Below are 17,115 nucleotides of genomic sequence, written 5' to 3'. Positions count from 1 at the left end.
GCGAGGAGGTCCTGGACAATGTGGCCTATGCTCGAGCATACAACTCCGATCACCAGCTGCAATTACTTAACCAAGCTTCTCAGATGATGTGTGAGACTCGGTTTTCGCTCTTAGTCGTCGACTCGGCCACCTCACTATATCGAACCGACTTTAACGGCCGTGGTGAGCTATCGACCCGACAAACGCATCTGGCGAAGTTCATGCGCACCCTGCAGCGGTTGGCCGACGAGTTCGGCATCGCGGTCGTCATCACGAACCAGGTTGTCGCCCAGGTTGACGGTGGGCCGAGTGCGATGTTCAATCCCGACCCCAAGAAGCCGATTGGTGGTAATATCATTGCGCACGCCAGTACGACGAGATTGAGCTTGAAGAAGGGACGAGGCGAGACTCGAGTCTGCAAGATCTACGACAGCCCTTGCCTTCCTGAGAGTGACTGCCTCTTCGCCATCAACGAGGATGGTATAGGCGACCCTAGCCCCAAGGACCTGGAGAACGACTGAGGGCGATAATATGCTGTTTCCGACCTTGATTATGATGCGACGATTCATTGATTCATTGATTCTTCTGCTTGATTGCATTTGACGCAGTTTTCCAGCACATATTCCTATCGTTTTTGTAATATGGCGGTCGCATGATATGGTAGCACATTATTCAGAGCATAGACAGAAAATATATCCAGGTTCCCTCGGGATTGAAGCGCTGTAATCATAGACTTAAAGAGTCCGCATGGTGATAAGTAGGCGGTGGATGCAATGCCAAGACATTGTTTTTTGAAGGGCAGAAAGCTGGGTTGAAGCTCTTCCGCAACTCTCTCGGGCTGTCAAACTATCGTTTCCTCGCCCCCGACTATGGGGAATTGAGTTCAACATTGATTTAGATCGTGCAAGGAGGTCTGCTATCAGTCGATATGGCGAAAATCTACAAAAATACCCAGGTCGACCTCCGGCCTTACTCGCCGGCCACCGTTGTCAACATCCCGATACCAACACAGACAGGATCGCAGAACCGGGCGCGATTTACGATCTCCTCCTTCACAGACTCCGTCGAACCAGCCGCGAAAGACGAGGACGAGTATGCCAGACGATACATTGTGACGCAGGGGTCTGTGTATTTCCGCAAACGCAATGTCTACCCGCGAGCATTTCTCTGGAGGGTCGTTAATGAAAACAAGATTTTAGAGATCCAATGCGTGGATTTGACGAAGGGCGGCATCGAGAACCACGAGTATAACGTCACTTTGCGATTAGATTTCCAGGAGGAGATTCTGCCATCGGGCGTCGCTCTGTCAGACTTGGAGGATCACGATGTGCTGAACGTGTTTGTGATCACAGCCTCCAAGGAGCTACACACCTTGGCTTTACGGCCGGATTTCTTCAGGAAAGCGGCGTCAATCGACCAGAAGGTCTCGGACTGGTGCAAATGTTATGTTCCGGCGCCTTTGGCGTTTTCGCATCCGCATAGATTACACGCGAGCAGCCCGTTAGAGCTGTTCATCTCCCTTGACAGCGGCGCGCTCCTGCGTTTGACTCGAAGGGCCGCTGACGATGGTATGTTATGAGTTTTGCGCGTGGACTCTACGGAAACAGATGGCTAACGCGTTGCGCTTTCAAGGTTCGAATTGGTCTCCGCTTACGCTTGACGAGAGGACCTGGGGTGCTTCACTTCGTGGATTAGTTAGGTGGAATGCGCACACTTCTATCAAATACGGCGGGCGCACTCTCGACGCGAACGTAGCGAACGCGGTTACTACGACATCCGACCAGACGTACGTTTTCGCGGTCTGCCTAAACCACACGCTGAAGATCTGGAACCTCGCTACAAACAAGTTGGTAGCGACAAAGGATTTGCTTGGGCGCGAGATACAACAACCGGACTCCATTACATACTCGCTGAATCCCTCCGAATCGTCGTTTATCCGCGTATTCAATGTTGAGAGGGCCTTGGACGGTGGATATCGCTATTACGCTGTGACATATTCGCCGTTCGAAGATGGATGCTTTAAGTTCTGGGCTATCAAGGGAGGCCTCACCTCGCCTTTGGAAATTGAAGATCTTTTCCCTGCCGCGACACTGAGGCCTTTGGATCCGGATTCGACGGGGAGTATGTTCTGGAGCATCGCCGATTTCCAGGTCAAGCCGGCGGAGGAAGGGAAGCGCATGGAGCTCTGGATTCTGTGGAGAAACAGCGGTCTCTATCAACTATACACTCTGCACTTCAACTTCGAGTCTCTGGTTACGGACTGGGCGAACAATTGGACCTCTGTCACAACGGATACCCGCCGACAGGAGGCACCGCCACCGGCGCCATCCTCTGACGCTGTTGATCCGACGGAGCAGTGGCTGGAGTTCCTTCTACAGCCGAACAGATTCCCGTCAGAAGTCCTCGAGACTTCGTTGACGATTTACCAAGAGGCGCTTAAGCCGCTGTCCTCCTCGGGTAACTTGAAAAAGAGCGCTCCTCTCTCGGAACGGTTATGCTCCACTATCGCGGCTACAGTGTCACTGCGAAGGTTCGAAGATGATGAGATGGATTTCTCACGGTATCGTACAGATACAGACTCGAAATGGCGGCAATTCTGGCAGATCGCCGACGACCTCAACAAGAGGAGATTCGAGCCAGTTACCCTGTCCTACGACGCATATTATGAGACTCCTTGGGTGCTTCTTTCTGACAGCTGTGCGGTAGTGCGGGAGTGCAGCTCGACAGAGCTCCTTTTGCACAACTCAGGGCCTGTGCTTCAGAGCGAAGGGCCAAAAATCGGAGATCGGTGGAGGCACCGAAATCTGGAGTTAGAACTGGGCGACTTGTTTGAGGAGGCCTCGCACCTGATGACGGTTGCTTCTGACTTCAGGAAGAAATTCTCGGCTGATCTCGATGCAGCTTGCCAGAGTGCCATCGAGGCGGAGATCTTCGCGGAAGCCTCGTCTTCTGTTCAAGACAGGATGGACGCTTTCCGTGACCGATGCGATTTCTCAGAGCAAATTTCTAACCAGATCTATGATGAGTTACTCTCTGAGATGAATGGGCAACTCAACATATACATGCTATCTAGCGAAATATTCTTCAAGATACTTGGGACCATTCCTCTTGGATTCCCAGGCAAAGATTCCGACCTTCTCCCTACGCATTTTGGCGTGAAGGTTACTGTTAACGGCGTCCAAGACACGATTCAATTTACGCGGCAGATACTGATCGATCTTCTCGTGCTTGTTGTTTTTGTCGACGGAGAAGTGCAGCAAGAACAAGGCTCGACTTTTGATGCGGTTGAGCTTTTTGTTGAGCTGGTCAACCTGCTTCGAGAGTACGAGATGATGTTGTGGTTAAGCTCAAACACGCGACGAGCGACCGATAAATTCGCAAAGGCAGAGGACTCGTCAAACTCATCTTTTGCCTTGACCAGCCTATCAAGTAACAAGGATAGAAGGGTATCAACCATCTTGGAGGATTTGTTTGCAAGGGACATCAAGCCTCGCCAGGCCATTGGTCTGCCTCAGAGTTATACGCTAACGCTCGGCATCCAAGATGTGCTGTCATGGGTCTCTCGACCAGGTGAAGTTGCGTACCCCAATGCTCTGGTCTATATACAGTGCGACCTGATAGCCAAGGGCAATATTGACCTTGCTTGGGATTTCCTGCGCTTCCAACCAAGCACATCCTGGGCAACCTATGTCAAAGGCCGTCTGTACGTGGCCATGTCTGAGCTTGATACGGCAGCCTTGTATTTCAGAAAAGCTGCCTACCTTCTCTGTAAGTTTCTACTATCGAGTTTTGTTAACGCCTGGACGCTGACCATGCTTAGCTTGTGGAAAGCCGCTTGGCAACCTGCACGAGATGTCCTCGACACTCCTCGACATTGTCTCTGTGGACTCCTTCCATAACGGTCTGCCCAAGTACTTCCAACATGTGCTCTCCATCTTTGAGCAGGCCCACGCATTTTCTCATGTTTCAGAGTTCGCTGGCCTAGCACTGCAGGCCCTTGCCAGTGAACACGGCAGCGAGCAGGACGTGGAGGTCTCACAATTAAAGAACGACCTCCTCTCGCGCCAGTTCTACGCTTCCCTGCAAATTTGCCAGTTTGACCAGGCATATTCCGCGCTCTCTCGGTACCAGGACCTTGCCCTGCAGAAATCCGCTTTGGGCTCCCTCATTACCAGCATCCTGGCCGCTTCAGGCCCAGGTACCGCTGGGCTCGACCAGGTCCTTGCCTTCCCTACAACTCTCATCCCCAACCTCGCCTCTCACGTGGACGAGATCCTGGTCTCGCTCGCCCAGAAACAACCCTCGGTCACTTTCCATGACGCCAAGAGTAAGTGGGCCGAAGGCACGGTCGACTATCAAAGAATCCTCCAAGCCTACCGCATCAAGCGCGGAGACTACCGCGGGGCAGCAGAGGTCGCCTACCAAAACGTCGAGCGCCTCCGCCTGGCCAGAGACACATCAGCCCACCACCTCCTTTCCAAAGCCAAAGCAGGCGATCACCTCCACAACGTCCTCGAAGACGACCTGGAGAGCAGCGAAATTCGACACGAGCTCCTCTCCCTCATCAACCTCCTCGCCTGCGTCGACAAGAGCGAAGCCTACATCCTCGTCAACAAGGAAGAGTCCCGCTCGCTCACAGTCCGCCGTAGCAGCGCAAGCCTGAAAGCAGCGGCTGCACAAGATGACGACGGAAACGTCTTCATGGACGACGCAGACGCGCCAACGTCGCGCCACGGCTCTATTTCCAACCTGAGACTCCTCCCCTCCAACTCTACCAAGTCATCCGCTATTATCCCGCCACCAACGACACCCGCGCAGGGCCCGCGACGACGAGTAATCGTCACGCTCGACCACCTCCGCCGCGAATACCAGACCGAGCTAGACCGGGTAAGCAGGATCGAGCGCGGGGACTGGGAATTCGGACTCGATGATGGACTCGAGCTTGAGAGGAATGGAACAGATAGTGATGGGATGATGGCGCTTACTTGAGAGCAGAGCTCTACTTGTGCTCGGTGTCAATGATTCGGTTTATTTCTCTCCGGCTTGGTTTCTCCGTTAGTCTGGGGTCGGTCGGTTACATTAGGGGTGTCTTGCGCATTTTCTGTCTTGTATCGTATAATATACTAGGTATCAAAGGTCATTTATGCTCCTATTCTTGTGTGTTATTATGTTAGGGTGTTTAGAGTTGGTGGACTCTAAGATTAGTAGGCTAGTTAGTTGGCTTTCTTTTCAGATGTCTGCAGGACGAGTTATCTGCGCTTTTCCACTTGGCAAGTCAGGACCTCATGCGATTTCGTTACTGATGGGTTCACACATCTCCTCTACTGATCGAAGCCTGTAAGCTTCAGAACAACTTCTCTCGTGCAATCTCAAGCTCTACGGGACCTCGACCCCTAAGGGCTCTCTCGTTCCTGCATCTATGTCTGGCGCCCTCGCTTCAAATCTCAAGTCCAAACCTGACCTGACCTCTGCCCCAACTGCTCATGGACAAGCCCCATCAGCAACCTTATACTCTCCTCGCGACGGTACACCCCGTTATAAATCATCTCAATGACTAGCCGTCCCATCAAACATACACACCTCCACCGCAACATTGGGGTACAGCATATCCAGCGAGATCCAGAGATCACGAACTGCGCTTAGCGGACGCGCACCGGGCTCAGCGGACTCATAGATTGGCCGGATGCGCTTGTCGACGATGTCTATGCTCGACAGCTGCAAAGTTGGGGGCATAAGAAGGCCAGGCGGGAGTGACGCAGACAAGGCAGCGGGGTATCGGGTGCCCACAGAGGCCTCGAGGGGCGGAGGAGATTGTCTGTCTCGCCTCCCTCAGATACCTACAAAACCTCCATGACCACCAGCCAAGCCAGCACAGCACCCAGCACCCAGCAGCCAGGATCTCGACAACCCCAGGCAAGCTCGACTCCGACTGCTCCGTACTCCCTAGGCGCAGACTCGTACTATCCTGAACGACTCGACTAACCCAAAACCCCAACAGCGCACCCCAGGACAACAAGGGTAAAGCTCCACTTCGGGAAGAACAGATGCTCACCGGTGGACTGGAAGGGCGTTGAGAAGAGCGGGGTGAATAGTAGACGGGATAGCGAGAAATTGGGTCTGCCTCTGAAGAATTTGAGGCTCGGCGCGCAGGATGATGCCGGTATGTGCTGCGAATGAGTAGACTTGACTCCATATACAGCATACAGGGTCTTCAGCCCGTATGAATCTCTGTCAGACGGAGTCTCAGCCTCGGATTTCCCAGACGAGACGAGAAAAGAGATATGTTGCGATCCCAGCGGCAAGGATATACATTAAGGGGGCAAGCTGGTAGATTGCGACGAAGACCTGATGCTGCGAGGGCGGCGTTCCAGTTAGCGGGAAATACACCAGTCCGTACGGGTAGGAAAGGACCTCCCCGGCAGGGTCGCAGGAAGGTGGGCTTTCGCTATTGAATAGGGTATCCTGGGGTCCGGCGCAGAGCGGAGGAGGCTATATCTGGCACCGCTGAGCATACTCTCAATTGTCGTCCAGACGGTGAAAGACTACAGCAAAACGCAGAGCAGGGTGGACTGGACTGGTGTCGGAGAATGGGCATGCCGGGCTCGGGGCTTGTGGGCGACGGGGGCTGAGGAGTTCATCTTGCCACCATGTTTTGTTTTCTTGAGTTTCTGAGGTTTGTTTATATTCCCAGTGCTGAAGGTAGTGATATAACCAATTCTTGAGGCGAGTTAGGGCTACGGCTCGGGTCCTTGGCCGACGTGCAGCACCACCACAACACTGCGGAAAGACGGCGGAGCTGACTGACGGCTTATATTATAGACGATCTTATCCTATCACTCTGTGTCTAGGTTGAATATATCGCATTCGATCGGCCATCTCGACATGGCGTTCGCTCACCCTACTCCCCGCCTAACAGCCGTGGGCATTGATCTCGCTGATCTCGCGTAAAGAAAGCACAACTCCAAGCAGGACCAACAGAGCAGCAGGTTTCGAGAACCATAGACGGTGGGCTCCCACCATACGGTACGTCCTCTCAGTCTGGCGATGGTTAATCCGACCAAATCCTGGTCAACTGGGACTGGGATGGCAGGGTAAAGTGAAAGTGGCGAGCAAAGAGAGACAAGTCAATACACACAGTTGATCAACCTATCTGTCCCTTTTTCTTCCTTTCTTTCTTGAATAATCACAAGACCCGAGAAGCTCTTTATCGCAGATCTGGCAGTCTTTTAGTAAGACTAAAAAGGCAAAACAAAAAAAGAATGGACACTTGGGGAATCGAACCCCAGACCTCTCCAATGCAAATGGAGCGTTATACCACTAAACCAAGCGCCCAGTGGACATGCTTATTCAGCTGCTGCTTGTATACGTATCCTTTTGCAATTGGTTTTTGCTGCTGGATCTTTTTAAAAGGTTTGCCATAACATAGCCAGCCAGTCAGTCAGTCATCATCAACAGTACAGAAGGCGTAGTCAGGAGGCACATTGCCAGGCATAGCGGGTGATATAGAATCGCTATAGAGCCAAGGGATCTTCTTCTTCTCTTTCCCTCCTTACAATCATTTATGTCAGGCTATCGGAGTAAAGTGAGGGAGAGCCCATGAGGCCGAAAGGATAAGTCCGTATGCTTAGAAAGGCTTTCAGGAACGTCTAGTAAGACCACTGGGTACAATAGCAGCACCACTGCCAAGTATACATATACCATCGAAGCACAGACCTACTTGTTACGCTTTGCACTTTCGGAAAGCAAAGTGCCCCCTGGAAGCAGCAGAATAGTGGTTCGCATGTGCAGCGAGAGGTAAACCCCGATGTACTCTGTAGACGGTGAGATGATACCGCCGGTAGGCTTGCAGGCTCCCACCAGGACGAGCGAGTATATGTCTTTTAGTTCCTGTTTGCCATTGCGCAGGCTAGAAAAATTTGGGAGCGCCTGTCTAAGATAGGGTAGGGAGCAAGTAGATGCTGTGAGCAGGGCAAAAAAAAAGTGGACACGCCGGGAATCGAACCCGGGACCTCTCCAATGCGAATGGAGCGTTATACCCCTAAACCACACGCCCTATTTTACTGTACTAAGTTTCGTTAAACAATCTCATGTAATCAATACAATGCATTCACTGACTTTAGTGGATGTACAAATGGATGCTGATGGGCGTAGTAATACCTCTGATGCGGAGGGAGGTAACATACTATGGCTGTAGGGTGACCAGGGTCTTCTGCAGTCAAATTGCGCTATACGCTTGTGCCCCGTAGTACCTAGGGCCGAGACTTCCTATACCTGTGCGCAGCGCCTATTGCCCGCACCACGATATATCTATTATATATCTATTTGACCCCGCATTTGAATAAATGTCATCGCCACATCTGACATTGCAGAGTACTCCGGACAAAGACAACCAAGTGGCAAAGCATAGCAAACAGCACTAGTGGCATGACAGAGTAGTCCCATTGCCATCTACAAGCACATAGACGGGCGGCGCCGATAACCCTAACTGCCCAAGTACCCCCGGCTCGCCCCAGCCGATAGTACCCAGTAAGCCGGCGATAATGCATCAGGAGCCAAACCCTACAACTGACTGCATGTTCCACGCCTGCAACAATCAATTACGATCCACAGCTGCGTACTTAAGGGTGCGCTCATCTAAACTAGGAGGTCTACACCGGCACTACGGTATTCGCTTACCCAACCGCCGAAACCAACACTACGAATTTTCACGAGCTTGTTGCATTTTGAAGAGAGGGCAGGCATGCATGTATCCATCGGCTACCGGGAAGGTGGCGTGCAACAGCTCGGAGTTGAGGAGTTTGCGGTCGCGGCTGCGTATGGACCCTGATTATGGTAGGATACCTAACTACGGAGTAGGGCTGCCAGGCTGTCTTTTCATAGGAATGGCAGAGCGAGAGCTGCGGAAGCAGGATGTCCCATACCCATATTCCGTCAGACTACAAAGCACAATGAATATTGTGGGGTTGTATATGATATATATATATAAATCAACCATGCTTTTTCTGTTCTTCCTATATCGTCATGTCCACTACTCTTGCCCTCCGAATGTCTGCACTGCTTAAATTGGGCAGACACCTCGGGATCCCGTCCGCGGCGATGTCAGAAGGATCCTGCAGCCCGATTTCACTACAGCCAGTGGATCATGATGAGGTATTCCAAGTTGGATGTCGCGGGTGCCCATGTGCCGGTGCCGGTAGAGTTTGCGACGAACTCGTTCTGTGCTGCCGGTCCAAGACGAGTTTCCATACAATAATAATGCGCGGCATAGACATAGTCAATCAACCGCTGTCGCTCACCAGCTGGGACCATACCAGTAATGCCATGCCATTCCAGGATGAAGCTCCATTTTGTCTGATGTCCCGGGCTTCATAGATCTAGAGACCGTCTGGTTGATTAGCGGACTGTTGGTCAGAGACTTGGGTAGGCGTCCCTATTTCTGCTGGTTGCGGAGGAGGCGGATGGGATTGGTTGTCGTGGAGTTTATGGGGGAGGAGATGGGAGCTTTGGGGCGAGGTGGGGGAGGTGCTCACAAGGTATTGGGGATGTTTACTGGTGATTTCGAAATATAGAATTCCGGAAACTTGCTCAGAATGATGGCCTGGTGCTTGGGCTAGAGGGTGTCGCTCTCAAGTACCTTATACGGACTATATATATACACTTTTTACAGAAGAGCCATGAACGATGGAATAATGCCAGGAAGCACATTGTAGACTAGAGGCTTCTTAAGATACCATAAGGACAGAACCAACGCACTGAGTAACATAAATAAGGAACAAAATATAGCATGAGCGAATAATTCTGGCCGACAACTTCGACCTCCTCATACCTACTCCTCCCGGCCACTCTCAGCCCTATTTGAACTAAGCCCAGCGTAATATAATCTACCAAAGTGCGAGCCCTCCTTCCCAAGAAGATCGTACGGGGCCCCGGTTTCGATGATCCGCCCCTCGTCAAGAACAATGACTTGGTCGTAATCGAGGATTGACTCGAGCTTGTGTGCGACGGTAAGAACAGTGTGCGAGCTAAATCGTTCACGGATAACTCGCTGCATGACCTCGTCGGTCTTGGAGTCGACGCTGTGAGTGACCATGTCAGTAAAGTTTCCAGAGAAGGAGAAGAGACCAGGGTAACGCACTTGCTCGTGGCCTCATCTAGTACAAGGATATTTCCAGGTCTGAAAATTGCCCTAGCCAGACAGAAGAGCTGCTTCTGCCCGTGTGAGAGATGCAGGTCGTCGATGTCGGCGTCTAGTCCACCGTTCTCGAGGACCTTAGTGTGGAGGTTAACCAATCTGAGAGCATCGAGGATCGCCTGATCAGACACGGCATTTGTACCGATGCTGGTAGTAGCGGCCGGGTTGGCGTTTAGTCTCACGCTTCCTTTGATGAGGAGCGGGCTTTGGGACACGCCGTTGAGACGGGAGCGGATCTCTTCGCGGGGGAGTCGAGTAAGGTTGAGACCGTCAATTGTGAGGGTGCCGCTGTGGATGTCTATCATTCGGAATAGGGTCATGATGAGGGATGTTTTGCCACTGAAATAAGAACGATGGTTAACGCAGTGTGGATAAAGAGAGACAAGGGATGGCTTACCTTCCAGTCCTGCCGCAGATACCTACCTTCTCGCCCGCTTTGATAGACAGGGTTATGTCATTGAGGATGGGCTCAGACTCCCTGCGGCCAAAGTTAGTTCTATACTCGAGTCCAGGTGTTCATGCTTTGGTAACGCACCTATATCCCGCAGACAAGGATTGGAACTCAATATCTCCTTCAGCTGGCCAGTCTGGCGGAACCGAATCGCGTTCAGATGGCTGATCCTCCGACTGGACGGTCTCCGTGAAGCTCTTGACGCGCAGTATCGAGCCAATGTGTGTTTCAAGGTTCGTCCAGAATGTCACGAGGAGCTTGATGCTCTGGCTGAACATGATGACATTCAGCAGAGCTACCCCGACATAGCCTGCACTGATCTGCCCCCGGAGGACCACCACTAGGATAACGAGCAGTACCGCGATACCAGCAACAACGAGATCCAACGTGAGAGAGAGCCAGCGTTGAACAGCAAAGAGAAGGTAAAAAGGCCGCTGAGAGCGATCGAGTAGCTGGTAGTGCTTCTCCTGTAGTTCATGCTGCCATCCAAATGCTCGCAGACTGGCTAAACCGCCGAGGGAGTCAGTGAAGTGGGAATAGAGCGGGGCTTTTGCTTCAAGATCCAAAAATCGTAGCTGCCTTGAGGTTCGAAGGTATATTTTCTGAATGATGTAGATGATTATTAGGACAACGGGAAAGGAGGTGGCCGCATATTTTGAGGCGATGCCCATGAAGATCATTGAGAAGAGGCAGAGCATGAGGACTGGCGAGATTGTGAGTTCAAAGACCGAAGAATCGACAGCAGGGGGCTTACTAGAGAAAGTGTTTATAACAGCAATGGGAAGTTCCATGTCAATGAGCTGCAAGTCCTGGCTGAATCTGTTGAGGATGGAGCCGCTGTCTGTCGTGGAAAAGAACAGCATGGGCGCACTGCTTTAATTAGCATCTCACCAAAATGTTCTAGACATTAAGTAAGTCACCTCAAAACAGTGCTTAAAAGCTCCCTATGAAACACTTCACCGGACTTTGGCACCATTCGGATGATCATTTGCCTGTTTCTGTCAGCCGATCGCATCCTCGTGTCAACGGGTTAGGGCTACCGACCATGCACCCGCAACTATACAAACCATCCCCACCACGCCAAGCATCGCGTATATCCCTAGGTAGTATCCCGTATGCTTGCCTGGGTTGGCTTCATTGGAAGTTGCCCACCATTTGACCCAGATACCTTTCACGTCAAGTTAGTTCGCGCCTCTTGGAAACTGCAGCGAACTTACTAGGAAAGGAAATGGTGAACACGAAACCAGTAACCGCCATGGCAAAGAACAATGTCGGCAGCCACCCAACCGATTGGATATAATATAAGTAGATAGACACGTCGCCATTTCCCCTATAGTTATCAAAATCCGTATCGGAGCCTTTGTCGATTGGGTATGGCTGCACATCAGTCGTCTCGGACTTCCTAGATACTCTCATCTTGATTTCCGCATCGGAACGCTTCAGTGAGAAGCTTGAGATATACCCTCCAGCTGTATTGAGAGCGGAGAAAGTACCCTGTTCGGCGACGTATCCGTGCTTGTCAAGGGCGACGACGTGGTCCACAAATGGAACTCGCTTGACTATTCCATAGCGTCAGCGGTAGTCTGCACTCGACACGGAATGATGGCGTACCAGAGGAAGAGGCAAACAGCACTGTCGAGTTCACCGAGCGTAGTAGACCATGGTCACCTAACAAGTGGTGGAAAATATGATTCTCTGTTTCTGTATCAAGACCGCTGAAGACGTCGTCAAAGATGACTAGCTCTTTTCTGGCATATACTGCTCTTGCAATAGCCTTTCGACGTCAATGAGTGTACCTGACTGAAAAATTAGATAGGTATATAACTCACAATCCGTTGACTTTGACCACCGCTGAGGGAAATCCCTTTACTGCCAATGATGGTTTTATCACCACGAGGTAATTGCGTAAAGTCCTCGGTCAAAGCGCAGGCGCTTATAACAGTCGCATACCATGATTGATCAAAGTTAGATATGGTAACAATGCAATCGCGGATGGATACATTCATATGCCAGGGTGTCTGGTCACAGTAGGCGACGCTCCCTGTTGTCAGCTGAATAGACCCATCCTGGCAGGGTACTTCTCCGAGAATTGCCTTTAGCAACGTCGATTTTCCACAGCCAGATGGGCCGACCAGCATCGTGATGGTTCCTGATGGTATAGCCATAGTCACGTTTTTAACGGAGGGTTCTTCGTCGATATTCCATCCAAATGAGCTGTTGTGGATTGTGATCATATGGTGTGGAAGCGACGACGTTGAGCCTTTGGAGAACTGTGATGAGTTTGATTCACTGGTCGTTACTTCTGATTGAGCAACAATAGCAAGCTGTTTGGACATCTTCAAAGGGTTATATGGCTGCGTTGAGACTTTGTTCCTTGGGTCAACGTGACTTTCCTTCTCGAGAAAGGCTTGGATTCTTGCGAACGAGCCTACAGACCCAGCGAAGGCCATTAAAGCCATCACGAGTGACATGAGTGGATCTGCCAACAGAGAGAAGAGGGAAAGCGCAGTGTAAACGGTCGGTGTATCCAAGGCCGCGTCGTTGCCTCGACTATGTGCAATACCTACAAAGGCTCCAAATGCGGCCATGGGTCCGAACAATCGGGTTATCCAGGCTATGTTGACAGTTAGTGCGGAAGATAGATAAGCGTCATGACTCACCAAACGCCATGTTCCAAACCAAAAGTTTTCTGAATCTCTTTGAAATTTCTAGCTCATCTATCCGCAGGCCGTGGACAAGCCTCATGAGAGAAGATTGAAGACCGAGCATTTTGATACCCTTCATGGACCCGAGCATCGATGATGTAGCAGAGATACGCCTTTCAATAGCTTCAAGCCACATCGCTTGCCTCGCTGCTACCAAAGGCATACAGACCGAGCATCCCATCAGAGCCACTAGTACCGTAGGAGAGATATGGTAAGCAATGGACTAGCAGTTTTACTGCTGTGGAGAACCTACCAATCGTGACCCCCACTGGAACCACGCACGCGACGCCCAATTGCTTTTCCAGGAGGAAAACCGCCAGTGCTATCTCTGCAACGTTCGCCCAAATCTCGTGCATGGTCTGCCAGCCCTGGACAATCCGTTCGATATCTGCGCTCATGAGGGTAACCGCCTCAGCCGGATCGGCATCTTTGAGATTCAGTGTGCACGCCTTCTTGTAGACCATCGACACTACGCCCCCCCTGACCATCGTTATTGCGCGGTATGTCATATGTTGTTGCTGCCCCATGGTAATCTGGTTCCATACAGTCAGTATGTTGTCGGGCACAAGGGACCGTAGTCTTACCCCTAATCCTGTATATACAAGAATATATGCCCCAATTAATCCATATCCAATATTTGTTGTCATACTGTTGACCGGTTCCGTGGAGAAAGACAGCGATCTATGTAACAATAAAGGTTGACAAATGTTCAAGGCAACAAGAAAGGCTCGATAGGGAACGGCTGCGCAAATCTGCCATTTAAAAGTTTTGAGCGTGCAAACGAGGAGGGTATTTGGAGTTTTCTGGGAAACTAGTAGTCTATTAGCGCGAGGGAAGGATAATAGTTTGTGGTGTGCTACCTCTATTCCAAGCTGATTCTAGAGCTGAATGTAGGTGCTTCGACGATAATTGCATGTCAAGAACGAAAAGATCATCGACATCGAGAGAATGCGAAAGGCCCCGACGGAATAAAGGATTTAACCACCAGAAGAATATCCTGTTGAAGATCCCCGACGTAGCTTCTGGTGGGTAGGCCTTGTGTTCATCGCGGAGAATTGATCATTTGTTCGACGATTCGAGGCAAAGAAGGAAGAGTTTGAGGGCTACAGTAACAGTCGTCAGGATTGCAATGGTCTCGCTGGTCCCGCCAGTCCGTCGAAGCCAAAGTGTCCTTGTCTTTGCAATGTCAAAGAGAAGAGTGACGAAAAGGTAGACGTTAAGGAGAAAGGAAGGTGGGGTGGAGAAGTTGTGTTCTGCATAGGAGAGGAGGCAGAGGAAGAAGAAAGCGGGAGTCAGGACGGCGTTGACGGCGACAGAGGCATCGGTCCGCCAGGTTGAGAGCGACGGGCGTGCCCATTGTGTCGTTAAGCCCAGCTGCACAATTACCAAACAGAGCCAAGTGGACTGTTCGCATCAAAAATTGGTGAGTACATAGTACCTCGAAACATAAAAAAACACGAACGACCTCAAACTCACAAGTTTGGCATATTCCAGGGCCGAAGGCACTACTCTGCGAGACTTCTGGGACAGATGCCATAGTCGCCATGGCAAGAGTGCTGCTATGGCTGCCAGAGGTACAACGCCCAAGACCAACTCTTCAAAAAGCAGAGAGAAATCAAAGCCCCCTCGACATAGGGAGGGAACAGGACTTAGAGAATTGTCGGCCTGCTGGCATAAGAGGGGTGGTTGAAGCGCCATCACTGCCTTCTACAGCAGACTCCCATCAGAAAGATATGCTACTAAAGTATAGAAAGGCAGCTTATACGGCAAATCCTTCTAGTAAACTTAGAGGCCTCTTGGTTCTTGCTGGTATGCATCTATAATTGCTGCTTTGTTTTTCGGCGTCCCGATGCGGCAGTTATAGCAGACCGGAGATATTCTGCGAAGCGGCCCACGTTTTGGCTAGACATACTTCCAAGAAATATGGCGTTCAGACGAACTATAGTACACGACTCAGAAGCAAGCAGGGCACTGCCCACCTACGTAGGTGTCAAAGGCTACCTCGTATAGTGCGCCTGGGGGTGATATCGGGACGTGACCAACGAAAAATCGATTGTTACGCCGTATCTTGCGCCTCGCCAGAAGTAGCGAGACAGCACGACGCTCTCGCCTGCCGAGTAGCTGACCCCGAGGCATTCTACCTTGGCCGCGAGTGAGGCATCGGCATCGGCATAATCGGCCTCTTGTCGCCTTAGCCTTCCTGATTGGCTTTGTTTGGCAGCTTTGAAGCCTAGACCTGCTCTGACCCGTCGCGGATTTTATTCACTAGCCCATAGTAGTGGCGATGACTCCTGACACCTTGCATAGCTTTGCGTGACTTCTTTGAGAGACTGGGGCAAATCGCCGACCAACACGAGGTGTCCATGTTGTGTAACGCCCTGGAGTGTCTCCGAGAGCCCGAAGGCAATCGAATCGGAGGTTATTAGGGATACGTTTCCGAGATACGCGGGCACGTTAAGGATGGGGTCGGAGGTCAGGTAGTACCTATACGGCCAGTAAGGTCAATGGTTGCAGAAGTTGGGGGAATACTTAACCTAGTCTTGCTGATTACCTCGAGTACTTCGAGTCGCGAAGGTAGCACTGAAATTTGACTCAATGCCAGGGACAAGATCGCGTTGCTCCTCGGCGCAAACAAATTGGGGATCATCATTGGTACGTACGCAAAAGATTATTTTTGCCCTTGACGAAGATCCACCAGCGCAGGATCAGCGCATGATCTCAAATTTCAAATCGGACGGCCCGGGGCTGTAGTAGAGTTTGCAAACGGTTAATTCATGGACTCAAGCGCCCTGACGTTTCTCAATTGCGACTGGGATTCCATTCCTGCTGTTTCCCGAAGAAAGCATGTCAACTTGTTTTGTCAGCGCTGTTTCCAACCTTGATCTGCTCCACGTTTTGGGCTTACGCCATGACAGCCAGGAGGTCGCGACTCTTTCGCCAACAGATACCCATGTTCACCGCTGCGAAGCGCCCGAAGGAGACCCAGTTCGATGAGATGGAGTGGGGATAGGATGTTCGGTGACGGCGATGGCAGCGATGATCACGTATACTAATGTCTCACGATCCACTTGGTCTAGGCGACCTGTTCGAGATTCGTTGAGTAGTCGTTGACTAGGCTATGGGCTCGCCAGGAATATGAACCTTGTCAAGCTTGGGTGGGGATGATGGGCCGCTAGGAGATTAGGAGAGGCCGCGATGAGGTGGTCCAAGTGCCGAACCGCAGGCGGGAGAGTTGCTTCGACGTTGGAACTGAACAAGTGAAGATATGTAGCTTGTCGCAAACTACAGTAGTCTGAATAACGAGGACTTTCCATGATTGGATATGAAGGAGATAGTGCCAACGCCATTCTTCAGCGAAGAGTGTGTGGCTGGGCTGGGCACTCGAATATGGTTTCTTCACGTCAGCATCCATTTCTTAGCAACCGTCGGCTGAAGTTCCTTAGGTATATCTGGCGCGCATAAGCGAGGTCCACCTGTCAGCACCCACTAGCTGATACGGAGCATATACATTCGACAGCGGAGATATACTAACAAATCCAGGAAAGCTACTTGTCAGGATTAGGTAAAACATCACGCTAGCACCAAGAGTCTGAGACAGCCTAGACAGGTGGATCTGACTATCGGTGCTCCAAGGCCAAGGCGATGACTGCTCCATCTCTTGATCGCGATTCGCGTCGGGCCTACGGAAGCCTTTCCCGAACCCGAATAAACGGCGATTTTGCTGATTAACTGCGGGGACTTAAACAGCAAATCTCAACTTCGTCAGGTCTGATTGATCTCATGCATAT

At 51.2% G+C, this 17,115-nt stretch overlaps 2 protein-coding genes and 2 non-coding genes across 4 annotated transcripts; 1 reads left to right on the top strand and 3 right to left on the bottom strand.

The window, feature by feature from the left end:
* Positions 1-907: 907 nt before the first annotated feature.
* On the top strand, positions 908-4,968 carry BDW74DRAFT_177573 (nucleoporin Nup120/160; the record flags this gene model as incomplete). The annotated part of the gene is made up of 3 exons (XM_073728932.1): positions 908-1,547; positions 1,612-3,747; positions 3,800-4,968. The coding sequence occupies 3 exons, from the start codon at positions 908-910 to the stop codon at positions 4,966-4,968; spliced, it is 3,945 nt and encodes a 1,314-aa protein (XP_073584602.1).
* Positions 4,969-7,239: 2,271 nt separating this feature from the next.
* BDW74DRAFT_t109 lies at positions 7,240-7,311 on the bottom strand. Its single transcript has one exon. It is a non-coding gene; the product is annotated as a tRNA-Ala (tRNA).
* Positions 7,312-7,960: 649 nt separating this feature from the next.
* BDW74DRAFT_t108 lies at positions 7,961-8,032 on the bottom strand. The gene has a single exon. It is a non-coding gene; the product is annotated as a tRNA-Ala (tRNA).
* Positions 8,033-9,769: 1,737 nt separating this feature from the next.
* On the bottom strand, positions 9,770-15,025 carry abcB (putative ABC multidrug transporter; the record flags this gene model as incomplete). Its single annotated transcript, XM_073730918.1, has 16 exons — positions 9,770-10,055; positions 10,115-10,510; positions 10,569-10,649; positions 10,707-11,325; positions 11,377-11,492; positions 11,543-11,614; positions 11,667-11,790; positions 11,840-12,181; positions 12,234-12,396; positions 12,452-13,236; positions 13,283-13,516; positions 13,581-13,860; positions 13,912-14,138; positions 14,188-14,362; positions 14,435-14,731; positions 14,804-15,025. 16 exons carry the CDS (start codon positions 15,023-15,025, stop codon positions 9,806-9,808), a joined length of 4,383 nt encoding a protein of 1,460 aa, XP_073584601.1. The 3' UTR covers positions 9,770-9,805.
* Between the last annotated feature and the right edge of the window lie 2,090 nt (positions 15,026-17,115).

Source organism: Aspergillus multicolor (assembly GCF_047715735.1).
Source record: "Aspergillus multicolor strain CBS 133.54 unplaced genomic scaffold BDW74scaffold_10, whole genome shotgun sequence".
In the NCBI taxonomy this organism is placed as follows: Eukaryota; Fungi; Ascomycota; class Eurotiomycetes; order Eurotiales; family Aspergillaceae; genus Aspergillus; species Aspergillus multicolor.
This window is presented reverse-complemented; position numbering and strand designations above follow the sequence as displayed.